The sequence below is a fragment of the Vigna radiata genome, chromosome 6, assembly GCF_000741045.1.
Source record: "Vigna radiata var. radiata cultivar VC1973A chromosome 6, Vradiata_ver6, whole genome shotgun sequence".
Taxonomy (NCBI): domain Eukaryota; kingdom Viridiplantae; phylum Streptophyta; class Magnoliopsida; order Fabales; family Fabaceae; genus Vigna; species Vigna radiata.
The window spans coordinates 3,064,020-3,085,977 of NC_028356.1; the positions used below are offsets into that span (position 1 = coordinate 3,064,020).

The following is a 21,958-nucleotide window of genomic DNA, read 5'->3' on the forward strand; positions in this document are numbered from 1 at the left end:
AAATTCCATCCAATCAGTGCTAATCTATGTCTGTGTTTATATATTAGCCACAACTTACCAAGGAAACAATTTTTCTGCTTTCATTTCTTTTTATTCCATGCTCTTCAATTTATGACATATATTTATTCTGTTTTGTCTGTTTATCCTTTAGGAAGAAAGATACAGTCAAGCTGTTAAAAATTTGGAATTTGACGGACAACTCGGGCCTTACAATCTAAGCCATTATGAAGATTGGAAACGGTTATCTAATTTTATCACAAAAAATGTCATTGAACGGCTTGGTATGTCATTTACTTGACTGAGGTTTCTGTGTATTAAAAACTTCATTGATAAATTACTATTGTATTATATTGTTAATGTTAACTCATGAACAGAGCCAATTGGAGGTGAAATCACTGTTGAATCTGAAAATGAGATTGTTAGAAACTCTACTAAAATCCCAATGGAAGAAGCACCAGAGAAGCAGTTGAAGGTTGGCAATTCTGCATCATCTGTTGGCAAGTCTCAGAGGAAAGGATGTTATTATACTTCAATTCCACGTGTTGTTAAATGCAAGGGTATTAGTGGGCAGGAACTTACTTCTTTAAATCTTGACAAGGTTGGTATACACACATTGCTGAATGGTTGGTCCCTTAAAGTAATTGTGATAAAAAGCTTACAATAATCAATGCTCTTACCCTGAAATTTTACATATTATTATTTGCTGATTTGTGAACTCTTTTTTTTGTGTTCCTTCTCAGACACAATTGATAGAAACTTTACTGGCAAAAGATTATGGCGGTTCTGAAGACATGCTTCTTGGAGAACTGCAGTTTACATTTGTTGTCTTTTTGGTACTGTGGACAAACATATTTTCTTTATATATTTTGTTGAATTCAATGTGACATTTTGCAATGGTGCAGATGGGTCAATCGCTAGAAGCATTTCTCCAATGGAAGTCATTAGTTAGCCTTTTGTTTGGCTGCACTGAAGCAGTAAGCATTACTTTTTAACCAGATTGGATAATGCATACATAGACTCTGTGCCTGGACTTTAGACTTGCTGGTTTATCTCATATACTTGTCTGGGTGATGACTCATGAACCAACTATCTCAAAACTTCAAGCAGTTAGGTGAAGCCATGCAAGTTGTTTTATATTGCATCGCTAACATGCACCTGTACGCAAGAACCCTTTGGGCTTGAAGGGTGGGTAACATCCCTACCCACTGAGCTCAATGTTAGAAGAATCAGGAAGGGAAATATTGAGCTTAAGACCAGCTGATCATAGGGACTTTGATACCATGTTGTGAACCATCCCAAAATGTTTTAGCTGTTGGGTGAAGGCAGGGGAATGTTGTGAACAAATATTGAGCTTAATATTAGAAGAATCAGGGTGAAAAATATTGAGCTGAAGACCATCTGATCATAGAGACTTTGATACCATGTTGTGAACCATCCTAAAATGTTTTAGCTATTGGGTGAAGGCACGGGAATGGTTTTATATTACATCTGTAACAACCTGCTTTTCTTCCACCTCAAACAATAAATATATTGAATTGATGATGTTGAATATATTAAAGCTGTTTATCAAACTTTCCAAGCTATATGAGATGTCTATATTTAATTACTCATAATAATCGAGTTATTAACCATTATGATTTTCGTTAATATGTTGTTCATTACAAGTGATATATGTGCGTGTGTGAACAACTAACGTTCATCCTTTGAATTTATAAAGTCGTCATTGTTCTTGATTATTTTATTAAAAGCTTGAGCTTTAAGTGAATTGGCTCCATGACATCTGCTTAATGTCTGTTGTTGCTCTATACCCAATGAGTACTTCTGTTTTCTTGGATGCTTATTTGGTCTTTCAACTTGGTGGGTCGGTTTTTTAATTTCTTTATTCTAACTTGGATTCTGTGGGCTTTACCATTTTTACTTTGCATCATTTGCCAGAGGGTTCCTCATCATTTGAGATTTGTGCTTCTAGCCAGAAAGTAGATATAAGCATAATAAGAGACATCATTGTCTATTCTCTTTTATGGAGATTTCTGTAATATTTTTTCCCATGAACACATTTTGCTTCTTTCTTAGGACATTNTATGGTGGTAGAACCTNNGTTTTTTGTTANTAGTCCCACNTTAAATAGGATAAATTAATTGGATATGGATACAAGACCCTTGTTAATTTTGGTAAGATATCTATTGTGGGTTGTGTAGGTGCAAATCAATTTGAATTTGTATGATTTCATAAGTATATGTTTTGTAATTATTTTTGCATGACTTTGTATGTTCTTTTGCAGCCTTTCCGCACACGAACTCAACTATTTACAAAGGTGAACTTTTAATATAATTTTCTTATCTTTGTTACCTTTAAGTACAAAACAGCGGCATTAATCCTTGGAATGGTGTTAAATTCATCCCTGGACTTCTGAATGTTGTCTTGGAACTCCAAGCTACTGATTTTTCATTAAAAGAAGAGTCATGATCTTGAATCTTGTGTTATTTGTCAAACTCATTTCAATTTTGGAAAATCAGAATTTTCACCTTCACACCTTTTGTGGTTTGGGGTGTGAAAGACGGGGAAAATAAAATAAAGTTCCATTTAGCTGACTATATGCAGTCCTAGAAATAAGGGAGAAGTGTTTGGCAGACCACTCTAGTCTTGATATTTTAATGTGTGGACAGTACTTATCAGAACAAAAAGATCTGCAGAATAATTCAAGAGAGGCAGCAAATAATATGAATTATAATATTGTTCATAAGTTTAATGTGGTAGTTATTTGGGATAATTTATATTTTCTAATTTTTCTTCTTTTACAATTTGTAATATGTAACTTATTATTTAAGATCCTGTCTGGATCATTATGTACGTCCAATTTGATTGGATTTGTTTTTTATCAGAACCTGTCATTTGCTGATCTTACCTTGCCAAACTCTGCCAAACTCATTTCTAATGCATTACGGATTCTTGCAGATCATCAAAGTCATCCATAATCAACTAAAATTTGGACTACAGAAAGATCACATGGGTGAAACAGGATCAGCACTGTTGGATGATTCTTTGATTTCCGCTGATAGCTTTTTGCACCATGTTTGCAAGGTATTTTCACTGATGATAACTGAATAGTCACATGCAGATTTAACTCTCTGACCTACCTTTATTGATTATAAGTGGCTGGATGGGCACCTGTTCTGGTCAGTTATGCATTTTAAGATCCTGAAATTCTAAAACTCGTCATTTTAGCATATAAAAACATAGTCTTCAACATGGAGGTTAGCAGTTCATATATATGTGGCTGGTCTTCTTGATTTATCATGGTTAACATCTTAGATTGTGTATTGTTTTTCCTCGAGTTGATATTGCCTCCACCTTCTGATCTTCCTTGTCTTTGTAGTAGTTAGTGCCCATATGCTCAAAACTGTGAAAATAAGCAACTCTTTCCAAGGTGAAAATAAAAACAAAGTTCATAATTTTCATAAGAATAGTATAGGTTTTCAGAATGCACTTCCTTTCCTTAATGAAAATCAATTCCCCAGATTTTAAGCATACCCATCCTTCCTACTGGAATCAGCATCGCTATTTCAGAGTAACAAAATTAATGTGTGCTTATAACAAACAGACGTGGATGTAAGAATGATAAAATATAAAGATGATTTTGTAAGAACTAACTTCTACAAACTTTTCAAGGAAGCCTTGGTCAGGGTAAATGAGGCTAGATGAAATTTCCCCATTCTTGTTCTATAATTCAGTTATCCTCCTTACTAGGCAGGTTTTATTTTGAGAAGGCATTTGATTCTCGTGGACCAGTTGTCCAAAAGTATTGTTTGCTTCTTCTTGTTAGATATATTTCGTTGTGTTAATTAGGGAAACTTAGACTTTTATTATTGTTTGGTATTGGTAGATATTGTTTTTTTAATAATATATTCTATTTACCATATTTATGTTTGGTTGCCATATACACTTGTATCGTTCTTTATTATAAATATATTACCCTGTATGTATTTTAGACACAAGGAAAATTAATTCTTTACCTAGTTTTACTATATTTAACACTTCTAATACTAATTGATGAGGAAATTGTAATCTCCCTGTTCTTGCAGACAAGGAAATTTAAGGAGCTGTTGGAGAGTAGTCTAGGGTGGGAGTTTCAGCTTGGCAGTGCTGTTGATGGGATATATTTTGAGGAAAATGATGAGGTCAGTATATGAATCTATCTCAGTTGCTTTGCTTTGGGTATGTTACTTTTCTGTGTAATGTTTGTTTGTTCATGGGCCTAACTGGTTGACTTTGCAGTATGCTCCTGTAGTTGAGATGCTGGATGATGAAGCTGTAGTAAGTTAAAAATGTGGATAATGTCTTCACTATGCTATAACAGATAGTAAATCATGAATGCCCTAGCACTTTGCACTGCCCTTTGGCCTACTCACTCTCACAGCCATACCCTTCTCTTAGATTGTACAGTAAGGCATACCAAAGCTCCACCTTTGCAAACTAACTATAAGATCATGTTACTGTATTTCAAATTTCAATTGAGTTAAAAGTCATGTTGGATCTGAAGTAGAAATTCAGTAACTTTTCTATTTCAGTAACTTTGATGCAGATTGATTTTCCAGAGCTGCTCATATTTTGTATTTTTCTAGCTTTCATAGATTAGGACATGCGTAGGAAACTTGTGGATTTATTTTGACTTGTTTGAGGAGTTGCTGAGTGGAGGAGTATTGGCCTTTGCAATTGAGACAGCGAGGTAATCAGAAGCAGATAGATTGTTCTCCATATATGACTTGAAAAGAAGAAAGAACCACTATTTTATGTGAATTCTTGTTTTTTTTTTCTATTTTTCTTCTATGCCTCTTCTATCTTGTTCATACACTCCAAACATTTTGGTATATTTTTATTTCATTGTTTTGATTAAAAGGTTGTATAGTGGGCATTGGCTTCACTTATATATATTTGACATCATGCAAACTTTAAATTATTAAAAATTAACTTGATGACAAAATTGTTTTTAGGTGAATCAAAAAGGGCTTTTGTTCTCCACAATATAATTTTTTTTATATCAATTATTAATTAAGAGTACCTATTTTCTAATTTAAAAATCCTAATGTTAAAATTTAAAAAAATATGACGTTTTAATTAACCTTCCTAGGCCAAATGAATCACGCTATAAAACAACTTACAGGCATTGCATTTCATTAGCAACTCAATTTCTCTGAAAAAATTTCTCTTCTCTGATCAACAGTTCTTTCATTTTTCCGAAATAATGGGGGACTTCCATCAATACAACAGGAGATTGGCTGCTCTGAAGGAACTCGTGCTGGTGCAACTTGACACAGCTAGAGAACGCATAGAACAGAACGAGGTCCTATCAGGAGTACAAAACAGTAGATATTGCCTATAAAAATCTGCTCAAACATGCAGTTGTTCTGCCACCACCACCTCCCGTTCAGCCCGAGAACATTCAAGACCCTCCCGTTTAGCCGGAGAATATTCAAGAACCGCCACATTAAGGTATTATTAATCTTTTTAGCATTATTTCTGTTTATATTTCATTTATATACTAGTCACATTAATATATAACGTACAAAAACGAATGTAAAAAACAAACTATGACGAACATAATTTTGTACGTTATAATAGATCTACACATTCATTTTATGACATAACAAAAATCTCATAAAATCCAACTTTTTAGCAGTGCAGTCTATAAGGTTAAGAGTAATATACATAAATGAAAACAGAGAGAAAAGAGGCAAATTTATGAATTAAAATCATTCAATATTTATGAATTAGAAAGTGAAATAAAATCATTCAATATTTATGAATTAGAAAGTGAAATAAAATCATTCAATATTTATGAAAAATTTCGTGTGTTTATTAGTTAATATGTTTTTATTTTTTAAAAAATTAGAATTATCAAAAAATAGAAAAGTAAAATGATTTTTAGAATTTTCTGTCGTTTTTAATCTTTTTGGCATGTTATTTAGTTTTTTAAGTCTATACACGCATGATTTTTAATTTGGTAGACCTTACACTAAATTTAAATGATAACTTTTTAGTCTATACATCTATTTCTAGTAGAGATAAAATTTCACTTTAACCAATTAAATTGAAAATTGTTAAAAACATATAAAAAAAAATAAAAATAAAAGTAAATATTTTGAAATTTTTATTATAGTAATTAGAAATAACATTCACAAAAATATATATGGTTTAATCATTCTTATAGAAAGTTGGGTTTTATGAGATTTTTTTTATCTTTAAATCGAGTTAACAAGTTTAAAATTCGACCATTACATTTAATATTTTTTTAATAACTTTTTGATAAAAGATTATGTGTCACTATTTTATTGGTTTGTATATTTGAAATTGATCAATCACAAACTGTCACATAAACTATTGTAAAAAATTTGTTAAAGATACATTTTCCTTTAAAATTATTGACGTGGTAGTGGTCATCAAATTAAGCTGAGTTACCACATTCTGTCACATCATCATCTTCAACATTTTCTCAAATCAAAAACTCTAACATATCTTCAACCTTTCCCCAAATTAGAAACCCTAATTATCCATGTCAGCCACTGAAAAATGCCACAACTAACCTCCATGCGCTGCTACACAATCACCATCATCGCGAAACCAGTGAAGCATCAACAGAACCACCATGGCCAGCCAATGTCCATGCACCATCGCCGTGAACAAGGTTCATTTTCTCTTCATTCTCGTGCCATGAAGCAACCCAAACCGCAAGCACCGCAAGAGTTTTGTAATGGGTTTAAACCTGCAGAAATTCAGAAAAATCCTCAATGCAGCAACCGTAAAATCGCGCCATCATTGAGCGAGTTCTCTTCTCGCTTCTCGTGCAAATCCCAAATTCCAGACCTACAGAAACTCAAGTCAATCTCCTTCAACCCAGAAGCATCCATAATGTAGAAGCACCCAAATCGCAAGACTCCTTCGCATTCATCACACAGATTGTGCAATCTTCTTCACGCAGAAGCCTCTGCCCTTCATCTTCTTCGAAAGTGCATCACGAGTTGCTCCTTTGTCAGCCACCACTAGGTTACCATCACGCCTTCATCTCGAACCAAAACCTGCAAGTAAAGCTAAACATAGAACCAACCAAAGCCCATCGAATCACTTCGTGCTTCCAAACTCAATCGTGAACCTGCGAAATTAATGCCCTCCATCGTGAGCTTCATCTTCTTCCCTAAGCATCAAGCCTACAAAAAGAAACAAAACAATCGAAACAAATAGAATTGATAAGGTTTCTAATTAGGGGAAAGGTTAAAGATGATGAACCCCAATTTCGTTTTCATGAACCCTAATTTTGTTTTCATAAATCCTAATTTCGTGATCCTCTAATTTCAATTTTCTGAAACCCCTTTTTCTTATTTTTTAATTACACACATTTCACGTAACATGCTCTGCATCATCAGCCATGTCAATTAATGATTTCATCTCACAGTGGTAACTCAAACCTAATTGACTAAAAACACTTAAGAACTCACCCTAAGATGATCTTATCAGTTTTACACCATATTTTTCTAGTTTGAAACCTAGACAAGTCATAATAAATCTAATAACATACCTCTAATTTCTCAAAACAATATACACTCATTGATTTAAAATCTCACTACTTAAAACCTCTCTTTTATACTAAAAACACTTTAAAACTACCCCTAAAGAACTACCTTTTTGTTCCATATCATATTTCACTAACAAGTCTCAGATGATCATTATATAAATTGGGTGAAGAATTGCTTTACTTTTGAACTGGATGTAAAAGAACATGTGCTGAAATTGATGTTTTATGGCTTGTGTTTGATATGAACTGATAAGTGAGCAATTGTGAATTGTATGACTATGTATATGATGTGAATTTTATTGTTTAAGAGTGAAGATTCAATTTTCTGCAGATTGTGAGTAAATGGCTAAGTCAATTTCAGCGTTTGAGTCAAATTAGGGAACTTGAGTAGTGAATTTGAGAATTATAGGTTAGACTTAGGTTTANGCTATTGCAGTCACTTAGGTAAGTCATTTATGACTTATTAGAAGCATAAAAAGTGTCTGAAAGAGTCTCTAAACAGTGAATGTGAATCCAAGTTCCTAAGTGAACCAATATAGAGTTTTTGATCATAGTTCTCTGCATATCTTTTAGAGTTTTGAGTTAGAATAGTGTGTGAGTCTTCAAACAAGTTAGATTCAACCTATACTTCGAGTTAGGGGTGTCCAAAATTCACCAAAAGGCCTAAAACGAAACTTAGGGGTGTGAGTTCTTCCAAATCTGCACAATTTGCAGAAAATTCTGCAGAATCCATGCCTGGGCGCCCCAAAAGGGCGCTGGGTGCCCTTTGATTCGGCGTTTGCCAGAAATATGGCGCCCGGGCGACCCTAAAGGACACTAGGCGCCCTTTTCTGCTGTTGCTTTTGTTTTTGATAGTTTGGGGGGTTCCGGATGTCGTTTTGGACGTTCTTTAGGTCGTTCTGGGGGTTTTAGACCCTTCCGGAACTGTTGGTGATGGTTTCAAAGTCATTTTCCTTGTCTAAGTATGAGTTAATTGGATTTTGGATCGTTTGTGTTTTTTTTTAAAGTGAAATTAATGTTATATATATGTTTGTATGCAAAGTAAAGTTGAAGGNTTACATGTACATGGTTTTATATTGATTCAGTAAGATAATGTCATGGTATTTAATGGTTCATGTGTTGAGTTAAGTTTCAAAGTAAAAGTATAGTTATTGGACGTAATTCCATGATCCTCAAGGGAGGTTACATGGTGGTGCCACTATAGTTTGTCGTGATTGACCGTATGAATGGCCGGAGTTCAGGATGGGGTTTACTTGGACATTCTAATGACCATCCATGCTCAATTAGAGAGTGATGAGTCATGTGGTGAGAATAGCAGGAGGTCCTAGTCTTGGGTGTCTCCATTTATGGGCCAAGATGAGTTTGGTTGGACTTACACTTGTGTGTGGTCGGGTGAAACCCCTCGACAATGGCTTTGCAAAGCAGTAGGGCCACCACAAGTGCACAAACCCCTGGAACTCGACATTTCATACTAGTCCGGATGGTCAAATCACGTGGTCTGTCATTGGTATCAATCAAATGCATTCATTTACAGTTTGTGTTGTATTATTGTCATTACATGCTTGAAATACTTGATTAATAACATGTTTTATTTTTATTATACCTAGCTTACCCTTGCATTTGTTTGTCGTATGTGCTTGCCTTTACCCCTTGCGATGATCATCCAATCCTTTGGATGTGAGCAGTAGCTAGTGATGTACCCTTGGAGTGAGCATTGGAGAACGAAGAAGACACAACTTCCAGTTCTTAGGATCTTTTCTAGCTTTTGTTTTGTCATGTTCTATATTTTTGGAAACACTCTTTAGGCATCCTTAAATCTTTAGTTGGTCATGTATTTTGGAGAATTATTAAACTTATATCAAATATTAAATTTCAGCCATATTTTGGATGACTGTATGCTTAATACTGTCCTTTATTAACTCTTAACTGCTTTCTCGTACTATAATAGCTGAATCCTATTATATGTATGTCTATATAATATTTGGGATGTCACATTATAAACTAGTTACTTCCTCAATCCAACATTTATCTCTCAAACTCACCCATCAAAACCTCTACTTTTGACCTTAAAATCCAAGTAAGTGACTCTTCTTTACTCTAAACACTTTGAATTCAATTTTAAACCATCATACAACCATGCACAATTATAATAGGAGAAACATTACAAAAACAACATACCAAACATTCAAACATCACACAATCATTATTAATCATCAATACACCAAGTATATTGGTAAAAACATAACAATTTCACTTAGATTACATTATCATCCATAGGGATACTAAAGTTAAACCACAAACATAAATCTAAGATTAAGTCTAGTTTTCCTTACCTCACAAAGAACTATCAGCTCTAGAAACGTCTTCCTGATGGCTTAGAAGGCAAAGAAATTCTATAAACACCTATGAAACACTAAATTAAACGGAAAAAGTCCTTAGGACCTTAGATTAACCAAGAACAAGTAGAAGAAACAAGATTACGTATGCGACGACATTCTCTTCTTCTAATTTTAGGTTAAGAACAAAAGAGGAAAAAGTAGTCAAAACTTACTTGCTCTAAACTATAAATTGGTCAGATGGATAGATAGAAAATGTCGCAATGATTGTCTAGACACTTCTTGATTGTCAAATAGATGACTCGAGAGTTAACACTCTTAGAACGAAAGTAGAGAATTCTAAAAAAGTGTTTTCTAGAAAGATAATACATTTTAAAATAATAAAATTCATTTATAACAAAAGTATTTATAAATAAACTAATTAATATCAAAATAATAAAGTCTCACTATTTTTAAACTACAACTAAACTACAACTGCTTTTAAAATACTATTTTATAAAGTTTTACATTTTAGGTATTGATACTCGTATTTGCAATATATATATATATATATATATATATATAACCAAAAAATAAAATTATAAAAATTATGTATATTTAATTTTATAATTATAATAATAATTTTATTATTTTCATTGTCATATAAGTATAAGTACAGCGCTTGTATTGTCAAATAACATTCGAATAATGTAAGAGAAACAGATAAAAATAATTTAGATGTTAAAATAAAAAATACAAAACACAAGTTGAAAAAGTATTATTAATTGTTTATTATTTTCACACCTAACTGTATTTTACATCTTATATTTATTATTTTATCTTTTAAAATCTTTCTTATTAATATAAACTTTTATATAATTAAAATACTTTTAAAAGTAAAATTTATGAGCTCATATAAAGAATATGAAGAAAATGTTTTTCTTAAAAATAATGTCTAGAGTTTAATTTATGACAATAAATTAATACGACAAAAAATATCAATAATACAAGAAAGATCAAATCAACTATGCCACACTCAAATTATAGAAGAATCAACAATATTGTAAACCTTTTTGACCTCGACCTCATATGCAGTGCATTTAAGTTACAACTACTCTGCACAGCATTTGCGGAGAGATGAGCTGTCTTAACACAACATAATTAATTTATGTCGTTGAATTGTCAATCCAAACACACCCTTAATGCTTACATGCCAAAGTTGAAGTTATCTAGTTTTGTTGGTCATGCACGAAAGCGAAATATATAATTTAACAGTCCCTTCTTGTTCACACAACCACTTGGCAACTCTGTTTAATACTAAAATATTAAAGTAAGATATTTAACCAATACATAAATTACATTTTTTAATAACAAATTAATAATAACAGTTATAAAAATAGTTGTATGAAATAACAATGCTAATATTATTACACACGCATTAAGTTTTTCTTAGGCGAAAATGTTGACTTATAAAACCATATATATATATATATATATATATGTATGTATATATATATGTATGTATATATATATATGTATATATATATATATGTATATATATATATATATATATATATATATATGTATATATATATATATATATATATATATATATGTATATATATATATATATATATGTATATATATATATATATATTAGAGTGATAGCAGGAAGATCGTAGAGAGAAGAAGAGAAAGCAAAAAAGAAAGAGGAAATGGCAAATTTAGGTGGCCTTACTGATATCGTTGGAGCTGAGAACAGCATCGATATCCAGAGTCTCGCTCGCTTTGCAGTTGATGACTACAACAAAAAACAGGTTTTTTTTTTCTTCCTTCTAAGTCAACTTTGATTATTACAAGATCTTATGTATGTTTTATGCTATAATTTGGCACTAGATCATTCTGTCATACGTATTTGGCACGTAATCAAAGTGGTGTTTGATTCCTCGTACCTCATCATCCCTTTCTTGAATCTTGTTATGTCTGTCAGATTTAGTGGTATTTAAAATAACACACAAAAACTTAATCTTGTTGAATATTTAAAATCTAAAATTTTGTATGTTTGGAAAGAGGGTGGATCCTACTTTCAAGAAATTTGAGATGTTCCAGAAGAGACTGGACTTTGGATGCCATCAAGTTGTGTTTTTATTTTATATATACAAGTTGAAATTTTGTACCATACTAATTAAGCTATGACAGTTTTTAAGACAAACTTGTATTGACTAACAAAAAAAAACAACATTAATATTTTCAAGTTGGTTGCGTTGTTTTGTTTATGGTGGAGATGAAAAAGCAGAATGCAGTGTTGGAGTTTGTGAGAGTGATAAGTGCAAAGCAGCAAGTGGTTGCAGGGATTTTGTATTACATAACATTAGAGGCAAATGATGGTGAAACAAAAAAGGTGTACGAAACAAAGGTGTTGGAGAAGGCATGGTTGAACTTGAAGGAGGTGGAGGAATTCAAGCCACTTGCTCTTAACCCTGTTTCAGATTCGGTCTAGGTAATTTCACATCACATCACAAAAATGGATTAGTTTCTTGAACTTTCTTTTGCCAAGTTTTGTTTTATGTTGGATTTCTTGAATCTGTCTTTCATGTTTTTTCAGGTTACAGAAAATTGCATCTTCTTAGCTTGGCCACAAGATTCTCCATATGTATTCAATAAATGTGGCTGTTGTTCTTCAAAGGGGTATGCATGTTAAGGAATTCTATTTCAGCAATTACTACAAATGGAAGTTATTATTTATTATGTATTTGCGTGTGTTATATATGAAATGATTATATAGTTTAAAGTTTGTTCCTACAACAATAATAACGTTATCATGATAATGATTTAATTACTGATTGTGAATTTTTGTGTGTTTTGTATAAAATAATTATAGTTTATTATATATATATATATATATATATATATATATATATATATTAAAAAAGAACAAGAAATATGTTCTTTATTAAAATATATAACCTCATTTCTCTCGAGTATGAAAACATAAGTTGTAAATAAGTTTCAAATGTACTATTATGAAGATATTTTTTTAATTCATTTTAAATAAGGGAAATCTTTTAAATTTATAGCAATGAGTTACCACTTTTTTTCTTTTTCTTTTTTCATTCTAATTTAACAATTGATTATTTACTTTAAATATAAACCAACACTTGCGAATAATTTCCTATATTTGTTTTATTTTTTTTGTTAAAAAAATTGTAAACAATTCAAATAATACATCAAAACATAAAATAATTCCTACAAACAGTCATTAAAAACAATATATTTTCAACATATAATTATTAATATTTAATAAAGAGAGAGGTTATTTTAGTTGGTAACGTTAAATATGTCTCAAAATTTATATTTTCTATATTCTAATGATTAGAATTTTAGTAGCCGTTTAGAAAGATTAATGTTGTTAATTTTCAATATAAGATTACTAACGTGTCTTCCCAAATAAATTACGACAATTGTATTTACAAGCTGATACAACGTGTCTTGCCAAATAAATTACGACAATTGTATTTACAAGCTGATACAATATTGTATTCATTACGATAATGATACTATTTTAATTAAATTATTTTAACAAGTAATATATTTATTGTGTTAAATTACATTTATTTTGACACGGAAAGAGTTTTATTTTAGAAATGACTCCTCGTAATATGTCAATTTGATTCAGTTCAAAAGTTTGGTAGTGAATTACATGGGTTGAGATTAAGAAACCTAATAAGATCAAAAGTTTCCATTTGAAAAAGTCTATAACATAAGTCAAAATACTTATAAAAAACCTTGTGAGCAAGGGTAAACCCATTAACCTTTATTTACACATAAAAAGAATATTAATTTTTTAAAAAATATTATTTGACATATAAATAATAATTATGAAAATCGTCATAACTTAGATGACTTGGCTGAATTTGTATTGACTTGACTTGAATTTCGACTAGGGTTGATTCGTTTTTTAGGATGACTTGCCCTGATGTTTGGCTTTGATTGACTCATCTCAACGATCAACAAGGTCAGCTTGGCTTGACTATGACCTAAATCGAGTTGGCTCAACCTTCAACCAAGTGTGGACTGTCTAACCTGGTCTATTAGTCTCGACATTTGGCATAGACCTACTCGCCTCGACCTTCTGTCTATGTAAGCCTATCTCAACATTTGCTCTGGGTTGATCTGTCTCGACCTTCCACCTAGACGGACTCAACCTGCGAACCGACCTGAGCTGGCCCGTCTTGACATGTGGATTGGAATGACTTGCCTCGATCTAGCTTGTCTCAACCTTATGCTTGAACAAGCTTGTCTTGACCCTTAACCTATGCTAACCGTCTCAATTTTTGAATCGGATCGACCTGTCTCAACCTTTAATTCTAGACTGACCTGCCTCAATCTTTGACATAAATTAACTAGTTTTGACCTTTTGCTCGGGCTGACTCATCTCGATCTTAAGTCCAGATTGACCCATTTTAGGTAAGTGTATCTCGTTAAAATAAACGACTATACAAACAAAGATAAAAATTAAATGCTACTCTTAGTTCAAACCAGGGTAAAGATTCATGAATAAAATATTTGTTAAGAATTTGAATCCTAATGACACATAATGTTAGTAAAATGCTTACAAAATCTCGAACCGCAATTTCCTGAGGCGTGTAAATTCACTGTCCTTAAGGACTTATCCGCAGTGTGTTGCGCAAGTCCCCCATACAATAGGAACTTCTCGAAATGTGTTCGAGAATCACAGAACTGACAGAAGCAAGAAACTCTGATAGAGTTTATACCAGGATAATTTTTAGAAGAGGAAAATAAGAAAGAAGAATCAAAGAAGACTTATTTGGGATGTGTTTTGGAATGAGAAAGAGCTCTATATTTATAGAGATAGGGAAGAATAAAATCAATAAAAGACCATAAAAGCAATAAATAATTTGACTGTTGCAGCACTTAAAAATGACGGTTGAAATATTACCGTTCGAACAATGTTTCTTTTGCAATAATCTAACATTATTACAACACATAAAATAAAAATGAAAAATTTGAAGGTATATATATAAAAAAACTTATAAAGTTATTATATTAAAATATTTTAGATAAAAAGTGATGTTATATCTCTTATATGATCCTTAAAAGGAATTTAACATTACAACTACATTCATATATGAGAAAAGAAACTTCATAAAAAGAGAGCATCAAGTAACAAGATAATTTAAATAAATATAAAAATATTAAGATTTAATGATATTCAATTTTATTTAGTAACTGCAAATCACAATAGCTTAAACCAATTTTAAATTAATTCTATTTCAGTGGATCATACTATTCATATTATTTGAAAGAGTGTTAATGAAGTTATATGATAAAGAGAACCATTGATGTTGCGGAATCCAACTTCATAAATTGACACCAACATAACAAAGAGATGGTGATAAACGTTGGGAAAGTTGTCTCCACGATGTTGAAAAGAGTATGAAGCTTCAATTTCTCTTTATTCTCCCATCCAACCCTTACTTACAAAATCGAGTTCATCAAGTAACGTACTTTGCAATCTGATTCTCCTGCACTTTTCTTCCCGATATCAGAAAATTAAAAATAGTAATTAAACATTCAAAGTTACATATTTTCAACTTTAACTTACATTACCACTCAAAACGTTTGATTTTTAATTTTTCAATTTTGATTATTTCGAAAAGAGTATGATTTTATTCCTGAAAAGAACTATTCTTCCTTCTCCATCATATCAGAACTAAGCATCTGTCACCTTACCATACACTCCACTCATGTAAGATTCTCATTATCTTCTTTATTTTATATATCTTCTTAGCTTCAACTGTGCCTTATCAAATAGCCTCTGTCATCGCCTAAACGAATCAATCACGGTACTCTACTTGCCACTTGAATCTCCCAGGTAAACTCAATTCTCACTTCTTTCTTCTCTATACTTTTAGCCTCTACTATGTCTTCTGGTTCACTTACTAATACTCAAAAAATGGTTACAGTTATCGTTACTGATATTCCAAACATTTAATACTAAAAAAGCTATATATGTAAACAATATTCTTTTCATGAAAAAGCTTAAAGAAAAACATTTTAAATTAGAAAGATTGATTTTACTAACAATAATTAAGTATACTTATTTTTATGATCAAGTTCTAAATAAAGTAAAGACCTCATATCTATTAAAAATATATATGACACAGAATTTCATTAAATTATGACACTTAAACTTTCAAACATAATTAGAAAAGAAGGTTTTACATTATTATTAGGGTGAAGGTTAGAGGGCTTGGAAAGAAGGAAGCAACAACATGAATCCGGATGTACCCAACATTAACATTAAGATACCAGGAGATGAAGAAAGCCATGGACAAACTCCTCTTCCTGTTGCTGCTTCACATGCCTCATCATCCGATTCAGTGGATGAAAGTACGAACTCTGTAGATGGTAAGTTATGCATACTTGAAACTATTGCATTCACAAAGGGTGCATGATCAAACTCTTTGCTACTTCACATGCTGTCACACCACACGGTTTTAATACAATAATATCGCTAGATAGATTTGAGTTTTAAACATGATAAGTTATATATATATATATATATATATATATATATATATATATATATATATATATATATATATATAGTGAGTAAAATTAAGTTTGAAAGGATTTCAGATCTGTACTGGCTTGCATTCGACGATGAGTGGGATAAAATGCGACCCATTGTTGAAAAAGATCCAAATAGTGTACGCACTCCGTTGACTGGATTAGGCGACAGAGCTCTTCATGTAGCAGCAAATGCGGGGAGCACTGCTTTTGTTAAAGAGTTGCTTAAGCTTATGAGGTCAGAAGATGTGCTAATACATAACGAAAATCATATGCTTCCAGTTCACTTGGCTGCTTTATCTTTCCATCATAGAATAGTGCAACTTCTATGCTCTGACCATCTGCTTGACAAAATGGCTTACGAGGATATTGAAAAACTCTTTTTTATGACCATTAGCAACGACATGTTTGGTAAGTGCATCTATAACTCATTAATTAAACACTCTTGTTTATCCCTTTTTAAACCTAGTTGTAGTACTTGTCATGTTTTACTAATCAGACCAATTCAACTGATATGATCAAATATCTTCTGTTAAATTCACTATGACAAAATTACAAATTTAATGATCTGTTCAAATTATTTTGATACAAACCCAGATGAGATTAGCAGTTTTTCTTTACTTTATTAGAAAATTTGAGAGTAGACTGAGAAAATTAAGAAGGATACCCCCGTTTCGTCCACTTTATATGTTCAAACTTTATTCTACTGTGCCACTTTACAATATTACAATTACAAAAGAATACCATTTCATTTCATAAGAATGTCTTTCAAAATACTTATTAGTTGCATAAAGTTATACTCCTAATTAATGAATTTACTTTTCTTTACAATTTAAATAAATTTTAAATCCTCGTTTTAGTTATTTTTAATTGATTACCTTTAAATTTTTTGGTTATAACTAGTACTTCACACTTTTATATTGTTTAACCTTGCCTCCGTTATTTAACTTTTTTTTGTTAACTAAATAATATGACTGTTATTATCATTTTGTTTATTGGTCTCACGTGTTAAAAGATGTGAGTTCATTTAGTTGTTAATATATGTTATTGCAGTTATGATATTTTTGTTGCTTTAAGTAAAATCATGTTGGATAATAAGAAACATTGTTTTCACTTATGTCACTGGTGGTGATAACGATGATCTTTTGATCGTTGTAGGTAATAAAAGTATTAAAGAACATGACGATATTATTATTTAATATGTTTTCAATGAAAATAATAAAAAGTATTTATTTTTATGCTAATAATAATATAAAATTTCACAATTCTTAACATGTAAATAAACATGAGAGATGACAAAAACAAAATAATAATTAAATCACCTTATTAATGAAATAACTAAATAAAAAAATAAAATAATAAGAACTTGATTAAAAATGTCTTAATTTATGAGTGAAGTTATTATTATTATGATTTATAATTTGTTTTCCTAATGAGAAAATTCTCAACAATTTTTGCAAGCATTACTCTCAATCTTCTAAATTCTTCAAATTTAAAAGACCAGTGAAAACATTTTGCAACCTTGTGTGTGAACATAAAATAGCTCCACATTTTTTCATGTCAATCTAATTACTTCATTATTAGTTAACTCCAATATAATTCTTTTACAATGATTTTGGTGCGATTTTATTATAAAATTAGAAGAGTGTAAAGTAGAAAGTGTATTATTTCATTTGACATGTATGAGTAAGTTAATCATCATACATATTTCTTGTCATTTAACAAACTAACCATTATGTTAATAACCCTTCAAATGCTTAATATATATAATTACACAAGAGAATACCCCTTAATGTATACTCACTCATCTTTTTCCTATTCTAGCAACCCTCCTTTTGTATATACTATTTCAAACAACCTTGTACATGTTCATCATCGCTATTTACCTTGCCTTCTGCACATGCACTCCATCATGGCTATTTAATTTGTGCATTTCACAGATGTGGCCTTTAAACTATTTGAAAAACGTCCACTTCAATTTACCTCTGCAAGAGATGAACAAAAGCTAACATCATTGCATATGCTGGCGCGAAAGCCTAATAAAGTTCTAAGTAAGCTTCATTATCTTTGTTTTTAATTTAGAAATTTATGCATATATATTTTTAAATAAGAATTAGTTTTTAATGGTCAATATTGAGTGTTATGATGGTAATATATTTGATATTTATTAAGTTATCAGTCTCATGATACAAACTTATAGCAACTGACAAACAAATATTTACCCTTGCAATTTTAAGTAACGGTATAGAACTTTCTAAATAGAAATAAAACAAAGAAAAGGTGATTAATATAAGGTCAACTTTTAATTTGAATTTTTTTATTTTTTTTCATGTTAATCATTTCTCGGACCAATCTAGAGAGATCAGACAGAGAAAGAAACTACGGAGAGGGTATGGAATTGGTGCAGAGGATATGGGATGAAGTTAAAAATCTGACTGAAGCTAAAAAATTGAAAATCGATGATATTTTGGAGTTGACTACTAAACAATCCGTAGTGTTGTTTGATGCAATAGAATCAGGAAACAGTGAAGAAGTAATATGGTGCTTCATGGAGGGTTCTGCAATACTCATGACCTTAAAGGACTCTAATGGACGGAACCTAGTGCACTTGTTTTTTTTATATTGACGTTTGGAATTCTTTGAACAATTTCTAAGTAAGAGAAAACAATATTTAGTAAGAGCAATTGACAATGAAGGTAACAACGTTCTACACCTGGCTGCGCTTTTGCCCCCTGAATTCAAATCATTCTCAGGTTTAAGTGCAAAAAATCAAATGGACAACGAGCTCACTTGGTTCAAGATCAATTTATTCATTTCCTTATTTCTTATTCCATGGTTCTTTATTAATTAGTATTGTATGACATCAGTTTCAGAAATCTTGACACGTACTTGTGGTTGATAAATAGGATGCGGAGAGAGTAGCTCCTCCTGAATTAAAGAGTATGAAAAACAAAAAGGGGAAGACACCAGTTGATGTATTTTTTGATGAACACAACCAGTTATCCAAAGATATCAAAGAATCTGCTAAAGGAATAGCCAATTCTGGGATGGTTGTGGCAACGCTTGTTGCTACTGTAGCATTTGCAGCTGCTCTCACTATTCCAGGTGACAAGAACAATGCCTGGTTCATAGTTTTCATTGTCACAAATGCAATCGCATTGTTCACTTCTTCTGCCTCCATACTCTCTTGTCAAATTTCACTTCTTCAAGATTCGCAGACTTTGAATTTGTTATATCACTACATCCCAGCTTGACTTTTGGCCCTGAGTTACTAATAATCTTCGTTGCTGCTATGGTTGTGGCTTTCGTTGCAGCATCCTTTCTGATATTTGATTGCACAACAAAATGGGTTTCTTATGTAGTGATTCCAATGGGGGCTTTCCCATTGCTTGTGTTTATTCTCTTCCAGTCTAAGTTCTGCGACATCTCCTATTGGTCTAAATACTATCGCATAGATCCCAAACCTAGGCGCGAAACTTAATACTCAGGCACCTATGTTAGCATCATTAAGTTTGTTATCCTATATTTTTCTGTGTCTTAATTACATCATGGCTGTATTCTCCACCTCATTGTATAATTTGTTTGTGAAACAATAAAGTTTGTGTTTGAATTTTAAATTATTGAACATGTATATCATACCACTTCGAATGTACTATGCTGCTCCAATCATTCTTGCATTAACTTTTGTTGTCGCCAGAATCTATAATCCATCACTCATTACATGGAGAAAACAAACTAAACAACCAGTTTTTCATGAAACATTCTTACCATGCAAAAAGTATTTTATTTCTATAAATATTGAATGCCTGATGTTCCAGCTTATAGAATACCGAATTCTACATAAGAAATGGTTATTTTGAAAAGCCTTATCACATCCAACAATCTACACTGAATGTTTAAGCTTCCCTTCACTTCTCCTGCCTCTAAAAGAATTATGCAGAAGCCTTCAGCTTGCATCACTTTGGGGAGGGTGACGATCTTATGTTATTTTTGCCAGCGTCTACATTACGTGTCTACTCTTCCATCTATTTTACTTGTTTGTTTTTTAGCACTACCTAAGTATTGAGTATTTCTGGTTTGGTATTTTGTTTCATAGTAGAAAAAGATTTAAAGATGCCTTATGGTGAGACCTTCATGCAAAAAACATCTAAGAAATGGGAGAGAAGAAAGAGAAAAGAGAGGCAGAGAGCTGAACGTGTAAAACATATACTTTGATGTAGAATCAGTCACTGAAACGTACAAAAGAAGTTCCTGTAAATAGGAACAAAACATAAAACAAACAAAACTGATAAAACAGAAACTAAAAACTGATGTATCAGTACAGAAACTTAGTCTCGGTTTTCTTCTGCCCTTGATCTACAAAACACATAATAAATTAAAACGTAAAAGAGATTTGATGACAATGAATAGTGAAAAATCTTAAATTTTATTTATATTTTATTTAATTTCACTACTCTTTATCTAACAAAAGACTTTTCTTTTACCTTAATTTTTAATAAAAACAATTAGTCCAGTGAAAAAAGAATTAGAAGGAAGCTCTCTAACTTACAACAGAGAGTGTTATACTAGTTTAATTTAGACCCGTAAATTTCTAAATGCACTTAAGTTGGTCCTACATACACATAATTGATGAGATAGACATCCTAGATATACATATATATTGAAGAGATATAAATACACGTACAATTATATCAGAATTCAATATTACAACCTCAAACAAATTACATAGTGGATACTTCCACACACAATAATTATAACAAGCATTAGTGCAGAATGAACTTTAGATGTCAATTATTTTGGGCTTTTAACGTCACCTACCGAACCGACGTCTTTACGAGTGATGTTAATGGGACGTCGGTTTTCTGCATGTTTGACGTCGTTATAAACGTCTATAAAGACGTTAGACATTGCACTAACTGACGTTTAAGGGCACTATAGACATCGATTCAGTGACACGTTCGACGTCTAAGGGCATTATAGATGTCGGTCAGCACATTAACCGACATCTATGAAGTGTTCGTTGTGTTTTGGTGCTGAGATGAGAATTTGAATTTCTCATGAGGTGAGAATTTCAATTTCTCATGAGGTGAGATTTTGAATTTCTCATGAGACGAGAATTTGAATTTCTCATGAAATGTGAATTTGAATTTCTCATGAGAATTTGAATATCTCATGAGATGAGAATTTGAAATTAACATAAGATAAGAATTTGCATTTATCATGACATGAGAATTTGAATTTCTCATGAGAATTTGAATTTCTCATGAGAATTAGAATTAATGAGATGAAAATTTTAATCTCATAAGATGAGAATTTGAATTTCTCACGAGATGAGAGTTTTAATTTCTCTTGAGATGAGAATTTGAATTTCTCATGAGATGAAAATTTGAGTTTCTCATGAGAATTTAAATTTCTCATGAAATGAGAATTTGAACTTCTCATGAGAATTTGAATTTCTCATGAGATGAGAATTTGAATTTCT

General features: G+C 31.5%; 3 protein-coding genes across 3 annotated transcripts in view; all 3 read left to right on the top strand.

Annotated features, from left to right (window-relative positions):
- Positions 1–9,625, top strand: part of LOC106763251 (protein AAR2 homolog) — a 13,046-nt gene extending 3,421 nt beyond the window's left edge. The window contains exons 2-11 of the mRNA XM_014647457.2: positions 152–281; positions 375–598; positions 741–833; positions 903–974; positions 2,282–2,314; positions 2,956–3,081; positions 4,083–4,178; positions 4,276–4,726; positions 5,222–5,490; positions 9,253–9,625. Of these exons, the coding sequence (XP_014502943.1) occupies positions 152–281; positions 375–598; positions 741–833; positions 903–974; positions 2,282–2,314; positions 2,956–3,081; positions 4,083–4,178; positions 4,276–4,323 (822 nt within the window). The 3' untranslated portion in view covers positions 4,324–4,726; positions 5,222–5,490; positions 9,253–9,625. The remainder of the gene's footprint in view (positions 1–151; positions 282–374; positions 599–740; positions 834–902; positions 975–2,281; positions 2,315–2,955; positions 3,082–4,082; positions 4,179–4,275; positions 4,727–5,221; positions 5,491–9,252) is intronic.
- A 1,917-nt stretch (positions 9,626–11,542) lies between these two features.
- LOC106765341 (cysteine proteinase inhibitor-like) lies at positions 11,543–12,673 on the top strand. The gene is made up of 3 exons (XM_014649924.2): positions 11,543–11,699; positions 12,179–12,382; positions 12,488–12,673. Exons 1-2 carry the CDS (start codon positions 11,598–11,600, stop codon positions 12,380–12,382), a joined length of 306 nt encoding a protein of 101 aa, XP_014505410.1. The 5' UTR covers positions 11,543–11,597; the 3' UTR covers positions 12,488–12,673.
- Positions 12,674–15,693: 3,020 nt separating this feature from the next.
- Positions 15,694–20,035, top strand: LOC106763252. Its single transcript, XM_022781919.1, has 5 exons — positions 15,694–15,778; positions 16,140–16,314; positions 16,546–16,887; positions 18,417–18,527; positions 18,834–20,035. Exons 2-5 carry the CDS (start codon positions 16,179–16,181, stop codon positions 19,100–19,102), a joined length of 858 nt encoding a protein of 285 aa, XP_022637640.1. The 5' UTR covers positions 15,694–15,778; positions 16,140–16,178; the 3' UTR covers positions 19,103–20,035.
- The last annotated feature ends 1,923 nt before the right edge of the window (positions 20,036–21,958 follow it).

What these genes read in the sequence shown, in the direction of transcription:
- LOC106763252 (XM_022781919.1), top strand. Translation starts at nt 16,179, where the DNA reads ATGAATCCGGATGTACCCAACATTAACATTAAGATACCAGGAGATGAA. An exon ending in AAGTACGAACTCTGTAGATG is followed by an intron (nt 16,315 to 16,545) that starts GTAAGTTATGCA and finishes AAAGGATTTCAG; the next exon opens with ATCTGTACTGGCTTGCATTC. An exon ending in AAAGCCTAATAAAGTTCTAA is followed by an intron (nt 18,528 to 18,833) that starts GTAAGCTTCATT and finishes GGACCAATCTAG; the next exon opens with AGAGATCAGACAGAGAAAGA.
- LOC106765341 (XM_014649924.2), top strand. Translation starts at nt 11,598, where the DNA reads ATGGCAAATTTAGGTGGCCTTACTGATATCGTTGGAGCTGAGAACAGC. An exon ending in ATGACTACAACAAAAAACAG is followed by an intron (nt 11,700 to 12,178) that starts GTTTTTTTTTTC and finishes ATGAAAAAGCAG; the next exon opens with AATGCAGTGTTGGAGTTTGT.